Source organism: Salvelinus alpinus, chromosome 18 (genome assembly GCF_045679555.1).
Source record: "Salvelinus alpinus chromosome 18, SLU_Salpinus.1, whole genome shotgun sequence".
Lineage (NCBI taxonomy): Eukaryota > Metazoa > Chordata > Actinopteri > Salmoniformes > Salmonidae > Salvelinus > Salvelinus alpinus.
The window spans coordinates 4,394,364-4,411,088 of NC_092103.1; the positions used below are offsets into that span (position 1 = coordinate 4,394,364).

Consider the following 16,725-nt stretch of genomic DNA (forward strand, 5'->3'; position numbering starts at 1 on the left):
AACCCGCTCCTTGACGAGTGTTTCCGTAAACGTTGCTGTTTTGCTCAGTCAGTGTGCTGTGTTGGGTGGAATGCCACTCAAACCACAAAATCAGTCATCCATGTGGCTTTGGGAAGGGTGACACCCTCTTTTCAAATAGCCACACCTCATCTTTCGTTCTACTGCACCCCGCTCGACTCCATCATCCAATGGCCGCGGCGCACCGTCTCCACTGCGCGCCTCGGAGAGCATCTGTTGGATAAAACCTCGCACAGAATTAGTAGCAGATCCTAAACAGTTACACCACCTCTTTCTTGACTGTTGAGAGAGCATCATAACAGACGCTTTATCAACGATTGACTTGGATCTCCCCGGCCGAGGTGACATTTTCTCCAGTGTGGTCTAGCATTGGATAATAATATAAGGATATCTGCCCAGACCTTTTTTCTGCAAGGCGAAGGTAATTCTTTGCACCAATTATGTGCTTTAGATTGTAAAAGCAATGTTCAAAAGGCTATTCATGTGATACATCACTGTGTTAGCAAATGTGAATGGTTGTTAAAATATTTAACAAATGGTTGTAAATGTGTGGCTTAACAATGAGCAGTGTATTGGCTGATCGTTTAGTTAGTCTACCGAGTCAGGTTAGATTCGCTGAGTAATGTGAGAGAGTAGTCCCAACAAATATCCAAGGCTACCCTACTACGGAGTATAGGCTACGATAAGCAGTGAGAAGTGTTTTTTTGTTTTGGTTTATTACAGACCTATATATTTTTTTGAAAATAAGAAGGCGTTAAGAGATAAAAGAATGGAAGACTCAACTTAAAACTGCAACGCGGGCAATAATATAGGCACACTAAAGAAACACAACATCACCACACGATATTCATAAGAAACCCATATTAACTATTACAATGTCCTCTTGCAGAGCATTTAAGAGTGCACTCAGGAACACATTCATGCCAAGCGTGGCCCCACATGGACTAAAAACATCTAATTAACTGGGAGAGAGAGAGAGAGCGCGTGGACCCTCTTACATTTGGCAAGGACACCCAACGACCAAGACCTCAGAGATATGTCCAACACCACCGGACGAGGTAAAACACAAGATCTGAGACCCCCTTCCCTCGTATTGCTATATTTTGGCCGGTAAAGAGAAGATATCATTCATGCAAATAAAATATGTAATTGTCAAAGCAAGCAAAATAATGTAATATAGGCATGACTAAATATTTTGGAGGCTGTAGCCTATACAGACCTAGACAGAAATCAGCCGTCAAAAATGTACGTTCATATAGGTGTTGACAACAGAATAAGTGCCTGTCAATATTTTCCAGTTAAGTTTCAGTCGTAATATCTATCATTATTCATGGGGAATTCTAATGGCATGAAAACGAACTGCTTTTCAAGTAATTGGGTGATTAGGCTGATAATAAACTGGATTTGTGCACCAACGAAATGTTGGCTTACGGCTGCCTTGAATTAGGAAACCCTTAAATATTGTTTGTGTTTTCATTCTAATAAATTGACCTTATTCATGTTGAGTAAGGACTTTATGAACAGAAACAGACTGTTTTGTAGGAATATATTTTATAGAACACATTAGCATGGTTTCTAGAATTAGCCCCTGGCTGTTTATACAGTAATTGGTCTCTATGCATCAGAGTAGAGATTGGAAGCCAAAAACCTCAATCAATGAAAGCCATAAGGATCACTAATTGAATAACTTAATGAGCACCTGTCCTTATCGGTCTACATTGTTTTTAGATTTATTTACCTTCATTTCAGGGTCTTTGTAAAAGTTATGTCCATTTATGAATGTAACATTTAGGCCTATACGAAAGCAAACTATCAGTGATTGACCAACAATTCTGAACGTTGAGCATGGTGTTATAATTCGTGTGTGTGTTCATTATACAGAAAGCTAGGGTGAACTAATAGATTTTCCTTCTCTCGTGGAGGGCTTGGGAAGTTAATTGGACGTTAGTTTAGCTGTCAGATATAGATTTGGGCCAATCCGTGGTCATTGTCACTTCAATCGAGTTAATGATGGAATCGTGGGGAGCTGAATGGTATGGCTTGTTTACGTTTCATCCGGTCTACCCCGCGGCATAAATTATGACACCCTCTTGTCGCCTCAGACGCGCCATCTTCTTTCATGTTATCATAGCACCCTCTGTCAGGGGTTACAATAACCGTTCAGAAGTTATAGTGCCGCATTGCACCTCAATGGTTTTTTGGTTTATGGATCTAATCAAATTACGTGACATACAAAGGTGACATAATACATATTGTTTAAAGTTGTTGGCAGTATAGGATAGTCAATAGTCAACCAAGTTGTCAAATGTAGGCTCGATCTCTAAATTAGTGGTTGATAAATAATTGTAGCTTATGGCCTGTGAGCGCAGGAGCAAACACCTGCTTATGTGAAACATAGTCTTAATTTCTTGTGTTATCAGTAATTGTAATGGAAATCAAGCAATGTTGGACAAATCACAGACAAACGATCTTATTTTGAATTTAGACTAAATAATGGGTAAATCCTGACCAGTGTGGCCACACATTGATTCCATAACCTAATGGTGAGTTAGTGGGATATAGCTTACAAAACCAAAGGGTATAGGAACAAAACAGTGTAACAGAAATGCTGCATTATTGAAGTTCTTATGGAACCAACATGGTTTTCATGAAAGAGGTTCTGCAATATTTCGTGTATATTCTATTTAATATAAGCAACAACCAAACACGTATGGCAGATATTTCCTCAGGCGTTTTGACGGCACCTTATGTTACATTGTAGAGTATGTTCTCGTAAACATGCATCCAAAACGGTAGGCCTATAGTAGGCCTATAACATAAGGCTTAATTCCCGTATAATTCAAATCAAACCTTATCAAAAATCGAATTGTGTTGGTAGCATACACATATTTAGCTGATTTTATTGCGGGTATAGTGAAATGCTTGTGTTCCTAGCTCCAACACTGCAGTAATATCTAACAATATACAACAATACACACGAATCTAAAAAAGTAAAAGAATGGAATTAAGAAAAATGTAATTATTAGGAGGAGTCCGGAGTATATATATATATGTGTGTATATATACTTTTCTTCAGATATACTACATATTCTATCCATATACTGTCCATATTGTCTATACATCCCATCACACATATAGATTCGTGTGTATTGTTGTATATATATATATGTGTGTGTGTGATGGGATGTATAGACAATATGAACAGTATATGGATAGAACATGTAGTATACCTAGAGAAAGTGTATGTACAGTTGGCTCAGTTAGTAGAGCATGGGGCTTACAACGCCAGGGTTATGGGCTCGATTTCCACGGGGCACCAATACGAAAAATGTACGGCAATGCATGAACTCACGACTGCTAAATTACAAACAAATTAAATTATTAACTGGAATATGGTATATACATATGAAGTGTGTAAAACATTATTTAAAGTGACCAGTGTTCCATGACTATGTAGCCTCAAAGGTGCATGGCAGAGTTAGTTACCGGGTGGTAGCCGTCTACTGACAGTGACAAATATGAGGTCTAGAACTAATAAAATTGTACATTTTACAGAGGATTATAAAATTCGAATCCACTTTGATGGGGAAAACCATAAAGATGAATTATTTAAAGGGAAACAACCTAAATAAGAAGTTTTGGCATATCTATAAATGGCGCATATATGGAGACCATATAGGCTTATAATTGTGCAATTAGAATAAAAAGTCAGTATGAGGGATGTGTGTGTATGTGTGACAGAAAAGAGAGAAGAGAGAGTGTGCGCGCGCTTGTGTATATGCGTGTGTTTATTCCCTTGGGGTTGCTTGGCTTTAATATCCTGCAGGTTGGTGAAGCTTGGCGGGGAGATTTTTACACACTCCGCTAGCACCGTTAATGGTGCTCCTGCTCCCCACCCAGCCTCGTCCGGCCTCCGTTTGATGTGGAAATGAAAGCTGGGAAAGGACTGAAAAAAGAGCCAGGGGAAGCAAGCTGCTGAATGGGTTAAATTAAAAGCAATGGGATTCTTACAAAGTCACTGATGCAGTCCATAGAAAGACAGAGTAGCTGCTGACAACTTTCAAAATGCAATGGCAAACCTCTCCACAGCTGCATTTCCAAGTCCTCACATAAAGGATAAGTCGATTTTTGTATTTATTTTTTTACGTTTAAACGGTCAACTTTAACTAGAACATGTAGCCTATTCCCTGGTGCAGGCCTATGATATTATTTTCAGCCTGGACACAAGGGAATAAATGTTCTTCTACAAATTAATATGCGCATTATCCTGAGCGTATAAGTGGTGAAACATGAGAGTTGTGTAGGCCTAGGCCAAATAGGAATCACTATTTCATTATAGTAGTTCAAATACAGACAAATCTGCCATATAACCTACATCACCCTTTATTGTCTTTAGAATACTAACCTTATTATACCAACTGACTACCGACAGCCGCCCATCGATGTGGCTAGATGAGAAACCTATAGCATTTGTGTGGGGTGAATCAAGTTATTGAAAGCCTATTTGAGTGATATTTGACCTAAACAGTCATTGGAAATGGTCGACTTGCTCACAATGTAAAAGTGTCTAATATATAAATAACAAATGGTTAACATTTATTTTGCGTAATTGTAATGTTTTTTCCCCCCATTAGACTATAAACGTGTTATACATGTCAGTCAAAGAGCTGGTTTCACATTGAACTTTGCTGTGTAGGAGGAGCCCGTTGACCTCGCAAACATACAACAATTTCAAACGAATAACTAACCAAATCGTAGAAAAACAAACTCCAAAACATAACATGATGACAAATAATTTACCGTGTTATTTAGGCTATAGAATTGTGGCCTAGACAGTATCACTTCAGGGTATGTTGAAATCGAAATTAAGGCAATAGGGGATCATTGTGCATGTGAGCTGTTTTTCCACGTCGCGTGCTAGAATATGCCTAAATTATGCCATTTTATAGGCCCCAAACTTCTGACAAAAATAATACATCTAAATCTATCCACATTATAACGTTTAATGTGACATTAATTTATATCAAAGTTAGGATAAACTTACTTTCTCTGCGAGGAATGACTACCCTGCTCTCGCTGCCTTGTGTGTCCCATAGGAAACCCAAACCCGGAGAGAGGAATCTAGAGGTCAGAACCAGGATTGAGAACATCTAGAATGTGGAAGACATACACAGAGCTGTCTAGACCAGAAGCTGTCAAATTTCTAGCTAGATCCGACTTAATTGGTCAGTTACCCTCTTTTACCACTCTTTTAAAACAACAATGAATTATGCATGGTACATTTACAAAATATGTTCTGATATGCATCATTCACATCGCTGAAGTCATTCTTTTTATATAGCCCTACTGAACTTTATACCCGGGTTAGGGTTACTTATATTTTGATTAACTGTTTTATGATCCAACGTTCATATCAATTACATGTCAACTTGAACTCGCCAGACATGCTTGTCTCCTCTCCTCAACATAAAAAAACGAACTTAAATTAACTTTATTGAAAACAATGCTTTTTAACAAATTCCAGGAAAAAAAAATACATTTTTTGATTGATGACATACACAATTTTGTGAAGAAATTAGATAAATAATATATTGTCCTTCAATCATTCTTGTTTACTTTGTGGTGAATTTTCCCAACAGGTTCAATTACATCTTCTCTTACAAATCCAAATGACCCACTTTTTTATCCTATTTTTTTATGCATTCTGAAAATATTTTTGCCAATAGACACCTAAATAATATTTTATTTATTTCATTAATGAATGTATTTTGTTCTACCTGACTGTAGTATGTCATAGTCCTATCTATGTAAGAATGTTAGGTGCTAAGTAATCCCTGTTTCAGACCAAACAAATAGCCTGAAGACAAGTAAAATCAGCTCAGAACCCGTTTCAGTCAGCCCTCCCTGTGTGTGTGTATCTTCTGTATGAGGTAGTGCTGAGTGTGGGTGGTAGCGTGGGTGGTAGTGGGCTCAGGTTCCATGACATTTATGTATGTTTCATCCCCCCTCCTCCCCCAGGTCATGGGGGTCTTAATCAACTAGGCGGAATGTTTGTGAACGGCCGTCCGCTTCCGGAGGTGATCCGGCAGCGCATCGTGGACATGGCCCACCAGGGTGTGCGTCCCTGTGACATCTCCCGGCAGCTCCGTGTCAGCCACGGCTGTGTCAGCAAGATCCTGGGACGGTGAGGACCTCATAGAACTTTTGCAACTTTACACAATGGGGTTATACTGTTTATGGCCCTCCATTGTGTTCTCAAGACACTTAGACCAAGAACCACGGTCTCCCATTATTTAAACATTCTGGGTTCACTATACAGTATGGAATTGGTATCGTAAACACTTATTTTTGTTCAATCAAAATGATGACCATCCACATTCACTATATTGCTCTCTTATGTAGCAAACCTCTCTGTCCTTTTCCAGCTACTACGAGACTGGCAGCATCAAGCCAGGTGTGATTGGGGGCTCCAAGCCGAAGGTGGCCACTCCTAAGGTGGTTGATAAAATAGCAGATTACAAACGTCAGAACCCCACCATGTTTGCCTGGGAGATCAGAGACAGGCTCCTGGCAGAGGGAGTGTGTGACAGCGACACCGTGCCCAGTGTCAGCTCTATCAACAGGTAATGACTAACCTCTACATTATGCTATGTGTAAACCAATACATATCACAGAGTGGACCTTTAAAATAACAATTGTGATCTCTTTAGTAATGTAAGACAAGTGTTTAGAAATGAACTAGGCAGAAGAAAAATAGTTTTCACTGTTCACCCACTGAAGTGGTTCAATAGATTTTACACTGTTCTCTAATCCAGGCTCTTTATTCCAGAATAATCCGAACCAAGGTGCAGCAGCCATTCAATCTGCCTCTGGATGGCAAAGGCCTAAGCCCAGGACACATACTCAGTGAGTTTCTACATAGACACACGTACACACACACACTCACATCCACCCTTGTGATTAACAAAGAGCTAACACTCCCCCCACTCTAAGCACAGACACACGCCTTCACTAAGGTCCAGCATTATGATCTGATCATGCAGTATTAAGCCTAAAGAAACTCCATGCGTAATGGTCCGTAAGATTAAGCGCTAATGGTCAACGATAATATTGGAGTAATAATGGTCCGTTTCCCTTGTCTGTCTGTCTGTCAGTCCCCAGTTCAGCCGTCACTCCCCCTGAGTCACCCCAGTCCGACTCCCTGGGCTCCACCTACTCCATCAGTGGCCTGTTGGGGATACCACAACCCAGCCAGGAGGGCAAGAGGAGCCATGACGACAGTAAGTACCCTCAAATTCTCGTGCAATCCCAAATACTCCTCTCACATTTTAAGATTATTGTATTCAATTAGATTCAATAAGATTCACACTCCCAATTGAATGAGACCTCCCCACAAACTCAAATAGATTCAGCAGCTTCTCAATATGACACACTCTCTCTCTCTCTCTCTCTCTCCCTCTCTCTCTCTCTCTCTCTCTCTCTCTCTCTCTCTCTCTCTCTCTCTCTCTCTCTCTCTCTCTCTCTCTCTCTCTCTCTCTCTCTCTCTCTCTCTCTCTCTCTCTCTCTCTCTCTCTCTCTCTCTCTCTCTCTCTCTCTCTCTCTCTCTCTCTCTCTCTCTCTCTCTCTCTCTCTCTCTCTCTCTCTCTCTCGCTCTCTCTCTCGCTCTCTCTCTCTCTCTCTCTCTCTCTCTCTCTCTCTCTCTCTCTCTCTCTCTCTCTCTCTCTCTCTCTCTCTCTCTCTCTCTCTCTCTCTCACTCTCACTCTCACTCTCACTCTCACTCTCACTCTCACTCTCACTCTCTCACTCTCTCTCAGGTGACCAGGAGAGCTGTAGACACAGTGTGGACTCTCAGGGCAGCGGGGGCGTTCCTAGAAAGCAACTGAGACCAGAGCACTTCCCACCGCAGCACCTGGACTGTGGCTTCGACCGCCACCACTACCCCCCAGACTCCTTCAGCTCTGCTGCAGCTAGCAAGACCGAGCAGGTACAACAGCCTACATGACACATTGGCACTGAGAGTTGGTGGATCCTGATTAACTCCACTCCCATAATTACTCTCTCTATCCCTCTCTTTGTCTTTCTTTCTCTTTGTCAATTTCTTATTCTCTCCCTCTCTCTTTCACACATGCAACACACACTTGCACACAAATGGTTAATCCGATTTATCGTCCACAGACTGTGTACCCTCTCTCGCTCATCAATGGAAGTCTAGAAGACGGGAAGACCAGCCTCTCAACATCGAGTGCTGCTATTGGTCGGAATCTGGCAGCGCACCAGGGCTACACTGTTGTGGCAGGTAAAACTCTTACGATGGATGCTGCCTTCTCACCCTGCACAAATATCAGAGCTTAAAGATGAAACCGAGGGCAAACTGAATACGCTGACACATGGGAGCATTGTTTTCCATCAGCATATCTGAAGACCCAATTCACAAAGACAGTTATGTTGAACGTAATAATGCATTCATAATCTGTGAATGTAATAGCAGTCTGTTTAGGCGTGTATACTCTAAACTGTATCAACTGCGGTTGTCATCAATCTGATTATAGATCTTGGTTTCCGACTGAGCTATCATAGCAGTTGATGTTTATCTCTGCAGTGCAGCCACATTTTAGCTTGCCGTGCCTGCTGATGCGTTGTACAATTAATTTGGCGTATTATCACGAGCTGCCCAAAGCACCCTTTCAAGTTTAATTTAAAACAGATGTACAAGATGTGCTGTATGTCTATCCGCAGCGCAGTTCGCAAACACATCAAACACGATGTAGTACCCATTCACTCATCATTCATTTCAATCAGCTAACAGGCTATTGCTGCTGTGTATTTGTTAATCCATTCATATCAGTTAATTCCATTTTATTTCATTTTCTCACCCATCCACCGAACCATTGGCCGTGCCACCTCAGACCCCCTACAGCCCCTCCCACTTTGTCTGAAACAGGAAATGTCCCCAGAGGTGACCAGCACAAGCCCCTCTCCGAATGTGGTGGCCAACTCAGCTTTTCTGGAGCTGCAATCGCTGCAGGCCCCTGTGTCTATCAGTAGCAGCTGCAGCAGCTCCAACCATTTCCCCCATGCCTTCAACTCATTCTCCCATCATGCACCAGTGTACAGCCAGTTCAGCAGCCAGTCTCTCATAGCAGGTAATGAAGCATTCATCTCACCCATTGCCACTCCCTGTAGGGGGTTCATATGGACAGTATAATGGTAGACTACACTCTCTTATCATGTCACCTGCCACAACACACCAAACCCCATTTGCAGTACTGTACAGGAACATCAATTGCTGTATATGATGATAGAATATGGGAGTCCTATAGGGCGGCGCACAATTGGCTCAGAGTCGTCCGGGTAGGGGATTGGCCGGGGTAGGCCGTCATTGTAAATAAGAATTTGTTCTTAACTGACTTGCCTAGTTAAAGAAAGGTTAAGTAAAAAAATAAAAAATAAATATGGTGGAATGGTAACTGGCATGATTTCATGTACATGACACATATTTTTGGGGGGCCAAAGAATGTATTTGTTTTTCATGTGTATATGAAACCTCCTGAGAAGAGCTGACATTGTGTGTTTTGTCCTTCTCTGTTTCAGGAAGGGACATGGTTAGCTCCACTCTCCCCGGCTACCCTCCTCACATCCCCTCCAGTGGCCAGACAGGCTACTCATCCTCCGCCATCACTGGCATGGTAGCAGGTAAGACTCCCAACCATTGACATTCACACTGAGATAGGCTATGGCATCTCAGATGGGGTTTCAGAGAAATAAATGAATGATGTCTCTCCTTTCAGTTGAGCTTACTTAAAGGTCCAATGCAGACCTTTTTATCTCAATATCAAATCATTTTTGGTGAAAAATGAAGTACCATACTGTGATTGTTTTAGCAATGAGCAATTTCTTAAGCCATACTTTTGCTAGGACTGTCTGGGAGTGGTTTGAGTGGGGAGGGGAAAACAGAAAATGTTATTGGCAGAGAGGTTTGGAACTTTCTTTCTTATGGGTCTGTTAACTAATTTACCGCATGGTGATGCCACCATGGAAGGCCAAAACTCCATCCAACCAAAACAGGCTGACATGACAGGCAGTCTTTTCAAACAGCTCTTACACTAAAAGGGCATTCATTTCGCAGTATTATTCCAATCTCATATATATAAAACACAGGAAATCATGTTTTTGACTGCACTGGGCCCTTAAATGCAGTTCATAGTTTTATTTGTGACCCAAACATGATCCCATCTGGGTTTTCCCTTTGGGGAAAGCTGAAACTGAATATGCTATGAGGACAAAGCACCACTGAGAAGAATGTAGACAAAAAAAACAACATTGTTTTGGGGTAAGGCAGTGACCAAAACCAGCGTTAAAAAAGCAAGGATGGGAGTGAGAGAGGGAGAGATAAGTGCTGGGAGGGAGGATTGGAGATTAACAGGAAGGCATGGTGGTTAATAAGTAGCCTGCTCGGCTGGTGAACTGCACGGCGGTGCAGCCAGGGCCCAGGGGGTACAGGGAACAGGCTGGGGGTTCCGCCCTGCTGCCCGCACCCCCACGCCGCCCCTCTGACCACACATCGCCATGGGAACCAGGGGCCCCACCAGACGGGGAGAAGGTGGGGGGCCACAGGGTGGCAGAGTGGGCCCGGGTGAGAGGGAGAGAGAGAGGGGGAGAGAGAGCACTTTGTGGTGTGTGTGTGTGTGTGTGTGTGTGTGTGTGTGTGTGTGTGTGTGTGTGTGTGTGTGTGTGTGTGTGTGTGTGTGTGTGTGTGTGTGTGTGTGTGTGTGTGTGTGTGTGTGTGTGTGTGTGTGTGTGTGTGTGTGCCTTTTTTATTTGAAGTCTGCCCTTCGAAGCGCGAAATGAGAGGGTCTGATTTATTATTTTTCTGGTGGGCTCGCTGTGAGGAAGCGTTCATACACAATTACTCATAGAAAGGGGGGGTCTGGGGGGGAGCGGAGGGATTCAATCCAGCCAACATAATTACCAATTAGATATTGGAATGTAAAAAAAAAGAAGAATAAGAAAAGAGGACAGAGAGAAAGGTAGAAAGGCTAAAGCAGGAAGTGAGGGATAGAGGAGAGGAGGGCATTTTGGAGGGACAGGGAGGGGAGGGTTAAACGCTATAGAGAGGATGTGGAGACTAGCCACACGCATCAATGAGTCGAGGGATTTTACCCCCAGCCATTCACCTGGCTCATAGATTAATGGTTTACAAGCTACCCTAACCGTTGGTGAATTATGAGCTAAGTCTCAGCAGATGCTGGCAAGAGGACAAACACCCTCAAATGAAGGCAAAATAAAACTTTGAGGAAGTTGTGTCTTTTTAAGAAATATAATGCATAATATTGTCTAGACTGTAATTTAATTTTGTCTATAGGCTACAAGTACCTGTGTGAATTTCTTACTGAATGATGTTGGTTACTGTATATATGTCTCAATGTACATCTGATGCATGTGTTGTTTTTTTGTTCCCTGTCCTACAGGTGCAGACTACTCTGGTCAGACCTACACTCACTCCCCCTACACCTCCTACAGTGAAGCTTGGAGATTCACCAACTCCAGCATTTTGGGTGAGTCACAGTCAGTCCGGCACAGTGGTGTCCTATGTTCACACCTTTCATAAGTATTAGAAGCATGTACTGTAGTCAGTGTTGTTTGTGTACTGGAACGATGTATGATTCCACACAGGACTTTACTGTTTATAAAGCTGATGTTATGATTGGATCGAACGTGATCTTCATGAACAAATACAAAGTGAAAGTGTTCAGAATATACCTAACGGATCAGACTGAATTGTTGTAGATAAAAGTTCCAGCTTCCAATTAAAATGTTTGTTTAAAGCTTCCCTTTGAAATGTTGAATACAAACCTTTCATGTCATGTCAAGTTTATACTTTAAACATTATTCTATTGCTTTGAACCTAAGATACAATGAATGAACCCTGAGTATCAATGGGAAATTAGCAAATACATATCCTCACTCCAACCAGGAAATCATGTACAGCCAAATTTTGGGTTTCAGTCACGTCACATGTATCATGATTTCCCCTAGTCCCCATGGAAACTAGTCACCCAATTACCAGGAGGTCGGCTTCAAACCACTGCCGCCCATTCGTGTATAGTAACTCTCTTGGAGCTGACTAGCCTGAGAACTCGTATCACCTTGACCTAGCTGATTTCACCAGTTATTAACGACACAAGGGAAAATAAACAGTATTAATGCTTGTGTGTTGTAAATGCTTAATTCTATGCATAACACAAAACATTCTGTGATATTTCTTCCATCAAGTAGCAGACCCATCCTTAAAAGAGAGATGGCAAAACAGGCAGCTTTATTCATGGGACATACTATCCAAGCAGGGCAGATTTCCATCTGAACCATCTGCTATTGTCATGTGGTGGATAGGATAAAGAAAGCCTGCTTTACATTGCATTGTCCCTCCTAACACCATCAAAGCCAAGCTAAAAAACAAACCACAATAGTAAACTCCTTTATCTCTGTCGCCCCCTGCAGGTTCACCCTATTACTATAGCTCGGCCTCCCGCACAGCTCCACCATCCACTGCAGCCTATGACCATCTCTAGCTCCCATGGACCAACCCTCATGAAGAGGACTGGTAATGGGGACCAATAGGCAAATGCAGCAAGGGATAGGAAGCTATGATGAGAATTGGACTGTCTCCCAATAATGGACAGGGAAGTAAAAATATTGAAGGGACTTTGGAGACTTTTAATGGCAACACTGGACCAGCAGTGCTTGAGCATGAACTCATGGACAATACCTTCTCATGGCTAACTAATGAATTATTTATTTGTTTTTAATGACAGCCTCATCCAGGATGACTTTACACGTTTACACATGACATTCTAAACACTGTAATACATTTGGGCAACTGATTTCTATGACTTTTCCAGTGGCAACGCCCTGAATCCTGCATCATGTATACATCGCTCCAAAGCTGTTTCACCAAAGACTTTATTTTTAGCACATTTTACAACTCTGACATGCATTTTTGACTTCATGGTGACATCATAGGATGAATTGTGGTGTCAGTGCGGTAACTGCTTTTATGTGAAGTTAAGCCTGAATTTGCATCAAGTTTACAACAGTTTTATACAATACACATGTCCCTTTCACATTCTAGTGTATGTTTTTCAGGATTCTCTGTCTTGAATTCAAAATTCAGCCTATTTGAGCTCACCACCCAGCAAAACCTTCCAGATCTTAAATGTAATGCAGTGCCAATAGTCTAACTGAGCAATACAGTCACACATGGTATCATTAACATAGCAAAATGTCCTCATGTCTTTGTCAAAGAAAATGTGCTACATGAATTGAACTGTCTGGGTTACGCTACTCTTGTTTGGCAATATGTATATATAGTAAATTGCAAACTGCTCTTAAGAAAAAAATTCAACTTTATCATGAGGATGATTTGGGGGTGGATATTGTGGGGATTAATGACTCATGAAAGATTTGGGGGTTTTCTTCAATGATATTTCGAGTTTGTTGTAATGCTGATGTTTCGTAAGAACTGTGACTAAACACTTTTTTTCTTATACTGTTATTAATATTATTGAAGATGTAAATACGGAATTTCTAAAGAATTATTTTAATAAAATAAAGCATGACAAAGTGATTCTGCCTTGCATATTTTTTGAACATCTTACTAAATCAAGTCAAAACTCCTATTGTGTAATAATCACAAAACTGGAATATTATGTAGGCTTGTGTCACACAAGCAGAATTTAGAACTTGGGTCCAATTCTGTGGGGTTTAGTATCAGTGAAAATCTTTAGGTGTAAAATAGGTGAAGGCCATTTAGCCTACAGTCAAAATAGTTGTTCTGCTATTTTAAAATGATCAACACATTATCCGACCATATCTTACTACTTCACAGTCACACTACTTTACTGTGTCCTATTTGTGCTATTAAATTCTCCACAAAGACAGTAGGCCTACTTTGTTGCCATGGATGTAGGACGTAGGGTTCCCATTGTGCACAATAAATACTGTACATTGTGAATTAAATAGTTATAACAGAATAACTTATCATTGTCATCATCATCATTATTATTATTATTATTAGTTGTAGTAGTAGTAGTAGTAGTATTAGGACCTATATGGTTCTACTGCAAAACTCTTAAATGTTACCTATTTTCTGCAACTCAGCAATTTACTGGAAACGTAAGAGGACGAAAGCAATGATCCTGAACACACGCACATCTGTTTAATTTATTATTTTATTTTCTGCATCATGTAGTTTTATTTGCAATTATTTCTCCCCTCTTTGCGGCCTCATTATTATACCGCCGTAACGAGGCCATGGTTCGGCGGTGCCACAGCCCACCTGGACCCACCGTCACAGCAAAGGCCGCGGGACTTGACGGATTGCCTCTCCGCCGTGGATACAGCCAATACGAAATACCAAACCCCACGATGTTGGAGAGTAGGCCTATACATAAAGGCTATCTCTGGAAAAAAATTATTTTGGTTTCGAAAGGGACCCAATCCCGTTTTGTCTCGAATTGTATTATTTTTAATGTTAGACTAGGGATCAATTCGTTACTGACTTGATTTTCCCCTAGCCCTACTGTTTTATATTCAACTTCATCAGTGAGTTTCCGCGCTATTAACCCTTGAATGTGAGCTGTCGAATGTAATAGGCTACATGCAACATACAGTGCCTTCAGAAGGTATTCATACCTTTTGACTTATTCCACATTTAGTTGTGTTACAGCCTGAATTCAAAATTGATTAAACATATATTTTTTCTCACCCACCTACACACATTATCCCACAAGCATTTCGCTATACCGCAATAACATCAAATCAAATCCAATTTATTTTATATAGCCCTTCGTACATCAGCTAATATCTCGAAGTGCTGTACAGAAACCCAGCCTAAAACCCCAAACAGCAAGCAATGCAGGTGTAGAAGCACTGCTAATCATGTGTATGTGACCAATAAAATGTGATTTGATTTGAATGACAAAGTGAAAACATGTTTTATGAAATGTTTGCAAATGTTGTATTCACACCCGAGTCAATAACTTGTAGAAGCACCTTTGGCTGCAATTACAGCTGCGAGTCTTTCCTGGGTAAGTCCACATCTGGATTGTGCAACATTTGGCCGTTATTCTGTTCAAAATGCTTCAAGCTCTGTCAAAGTGGTTGTTGATCATTGCTACACCACCATTTTCATGTCTTGCCATTCTATTTGAAGTATAATTAAGTTAAAACTGCAGCTCGGCCACTCAGCAACATTCACTGTCTTCTTGGTAAAAAACTCCTGTCACTGCCGTCAACAGAAGTAGACCAAGGTGCAGCGTGGTGAGCGTACATATTCCTTTTTATTTAGGATGACACCGACAAAAACAATAAGCAATACAAACACAACCGTGAAGCGTATGGCTATAGTACCAACAAACAAAGACAAACTCCCACAAAGACAGGTGGGAAAAAGGGCTACCTAAGTATGTTTCTCAATCAGAGACAACGATAGACAGCTGTCCCTGATTGAGAACCCTACCCCGCTAAAACATAGAAATACAAATAATAGAACTAAAGAACATAGAATACCCACCCCAAATCACACCCTGACCAAACCAAATAGAGACATAAAAAAGGCTCTCTTTTCAGGGCGTGACAACTCCAGTGTAGATTTAGCCTTGTGTTTTAGGTTATTGTCCTGCTGAATGGTGAATTCACGTGTCTGGTGGAAAGAAGACTGAACCAGGTTTTCCTCTATGATTTTGCCTGTGCTTAGCTCCATACCGTTTCTTTTTTATACTGGAAGAATGGAGAGTTGTATTGGATTTGACCCAAACATAACACTTTGCATTCAGGACTAAAAGTGAATTGCTTTGTTATATTTTTTTGCAGTATTACTTTACTGCCTTGTTCCAGACAGGATGCATGTTTTGGAATATTTATATTCTGTACAGGCTTTCTTCTTTCACTATGTCAATTAGGTTAGTGTGGAGTAACTACAATGTTGTTGATCCATCCTCAGTTTTCTCCTATCACAGCCATTAAACTACGTAACTTTTAAAGTCACAATTGGCCTCATGGTGAAATCCCTGAGTGGTTTCCTTCCTCTGGCAACTGAATTAAGAAGGACGCCTGTATCTTTGTAGAGACTAGGTGTATTGATTCACCATCCAAAGTGTAACTAATAACTTGCTCAAAGGTATCACCATGCTCAAAGGGATCATCAATGTCAGTTTTTTTTACACATCTACCAAGAGGTGCCCTTCTTTGCAAGGCATTGGAAACCCTCCCTGGCCTTAGTGGTTGAATCTGTGTTTGAAATTCACTTGTAAGGGCTGTCTCTCTCCTCATCCTCGGACGAGGAGAGGAGAGAAGGATCATCAGACCAAAATGCAGCATTCGGGAAGTAAGCCATCTTTTTATTATTAACGACGATGGCAACACGAAACAAAACACTTTCAAATATACAAAACAAGAAAACGACGTTGACGAAACCTGAACATAAACTTACATAACTAAACGTAAACTCACGGACAGGAAACAGACGACATCAAAATAAACGAACAGCCAAACAGTCCCGTATGGTACATACATTCAACGACACAGGAGACAATCACCCACAAACAAACAGTGAGAACACCCTACCTAAATATGACTCTTAATTAGAGGAGAACGCAAAACACCTGCCTCTAATTAAGAGCCATACCAGGCAACCACAACCAACATAG

General features: G+C 41.2%; 1 protein-coding gene across 4 annotated transcripts; it reads left to right on the top strand.

Annotated features, from left to right (window-relative positions):
• The first annotated feature begins 171 nt into the window (after positions 1–171).
• LOC139543544 (paired box protein Pax-8-like) lies at positions 172–13,643 on the top strand. Of its 4 annotated transcripts, XM_071349725.1 has the most exons (13): positions 172–439; positions 908–1,076; positions 5,115–5,243; positions 6,037–6,202; positions 6,444–6,641; positions 6,848–6,924; positions 7,173–7,298; positions 7,834–8,003; positions 8,195–8,315; positions 8,926–9,162; positions 9,611–9,712; positions 11,488–11,574; positions 12,518–13,643. In XM_071349725.1, the coding sequence occupies exons 3-13, from the start codon at positions 5,174–5,176 to the stop codon at positions 12,586–12,588; spliced, it is 1,425 nt and encodes a 474-aa protein (XP_071205826.1). In that variant the 5' UTR covers positions 172–439; positions 908–1,076; positions 5,115–5,173; the 3' UTR covers positions 12,589–13,643. The 4 variants fall into 4 exon arrangements, with proteins under 4 accessions (XP_071205826.1, XP_071205825.1, XP_071205827.1 ...); XM_071349724.1 differs by lacking the exon at positions 908–1,076; XM_071349726.1 differs by lacking the exons at positions 908–1,076; positions 5,115–5,243 and having other exon boundaries at positions 174–439.
• Positions 13,644–16,725: the final 3,082 nt, after the last annotated feature.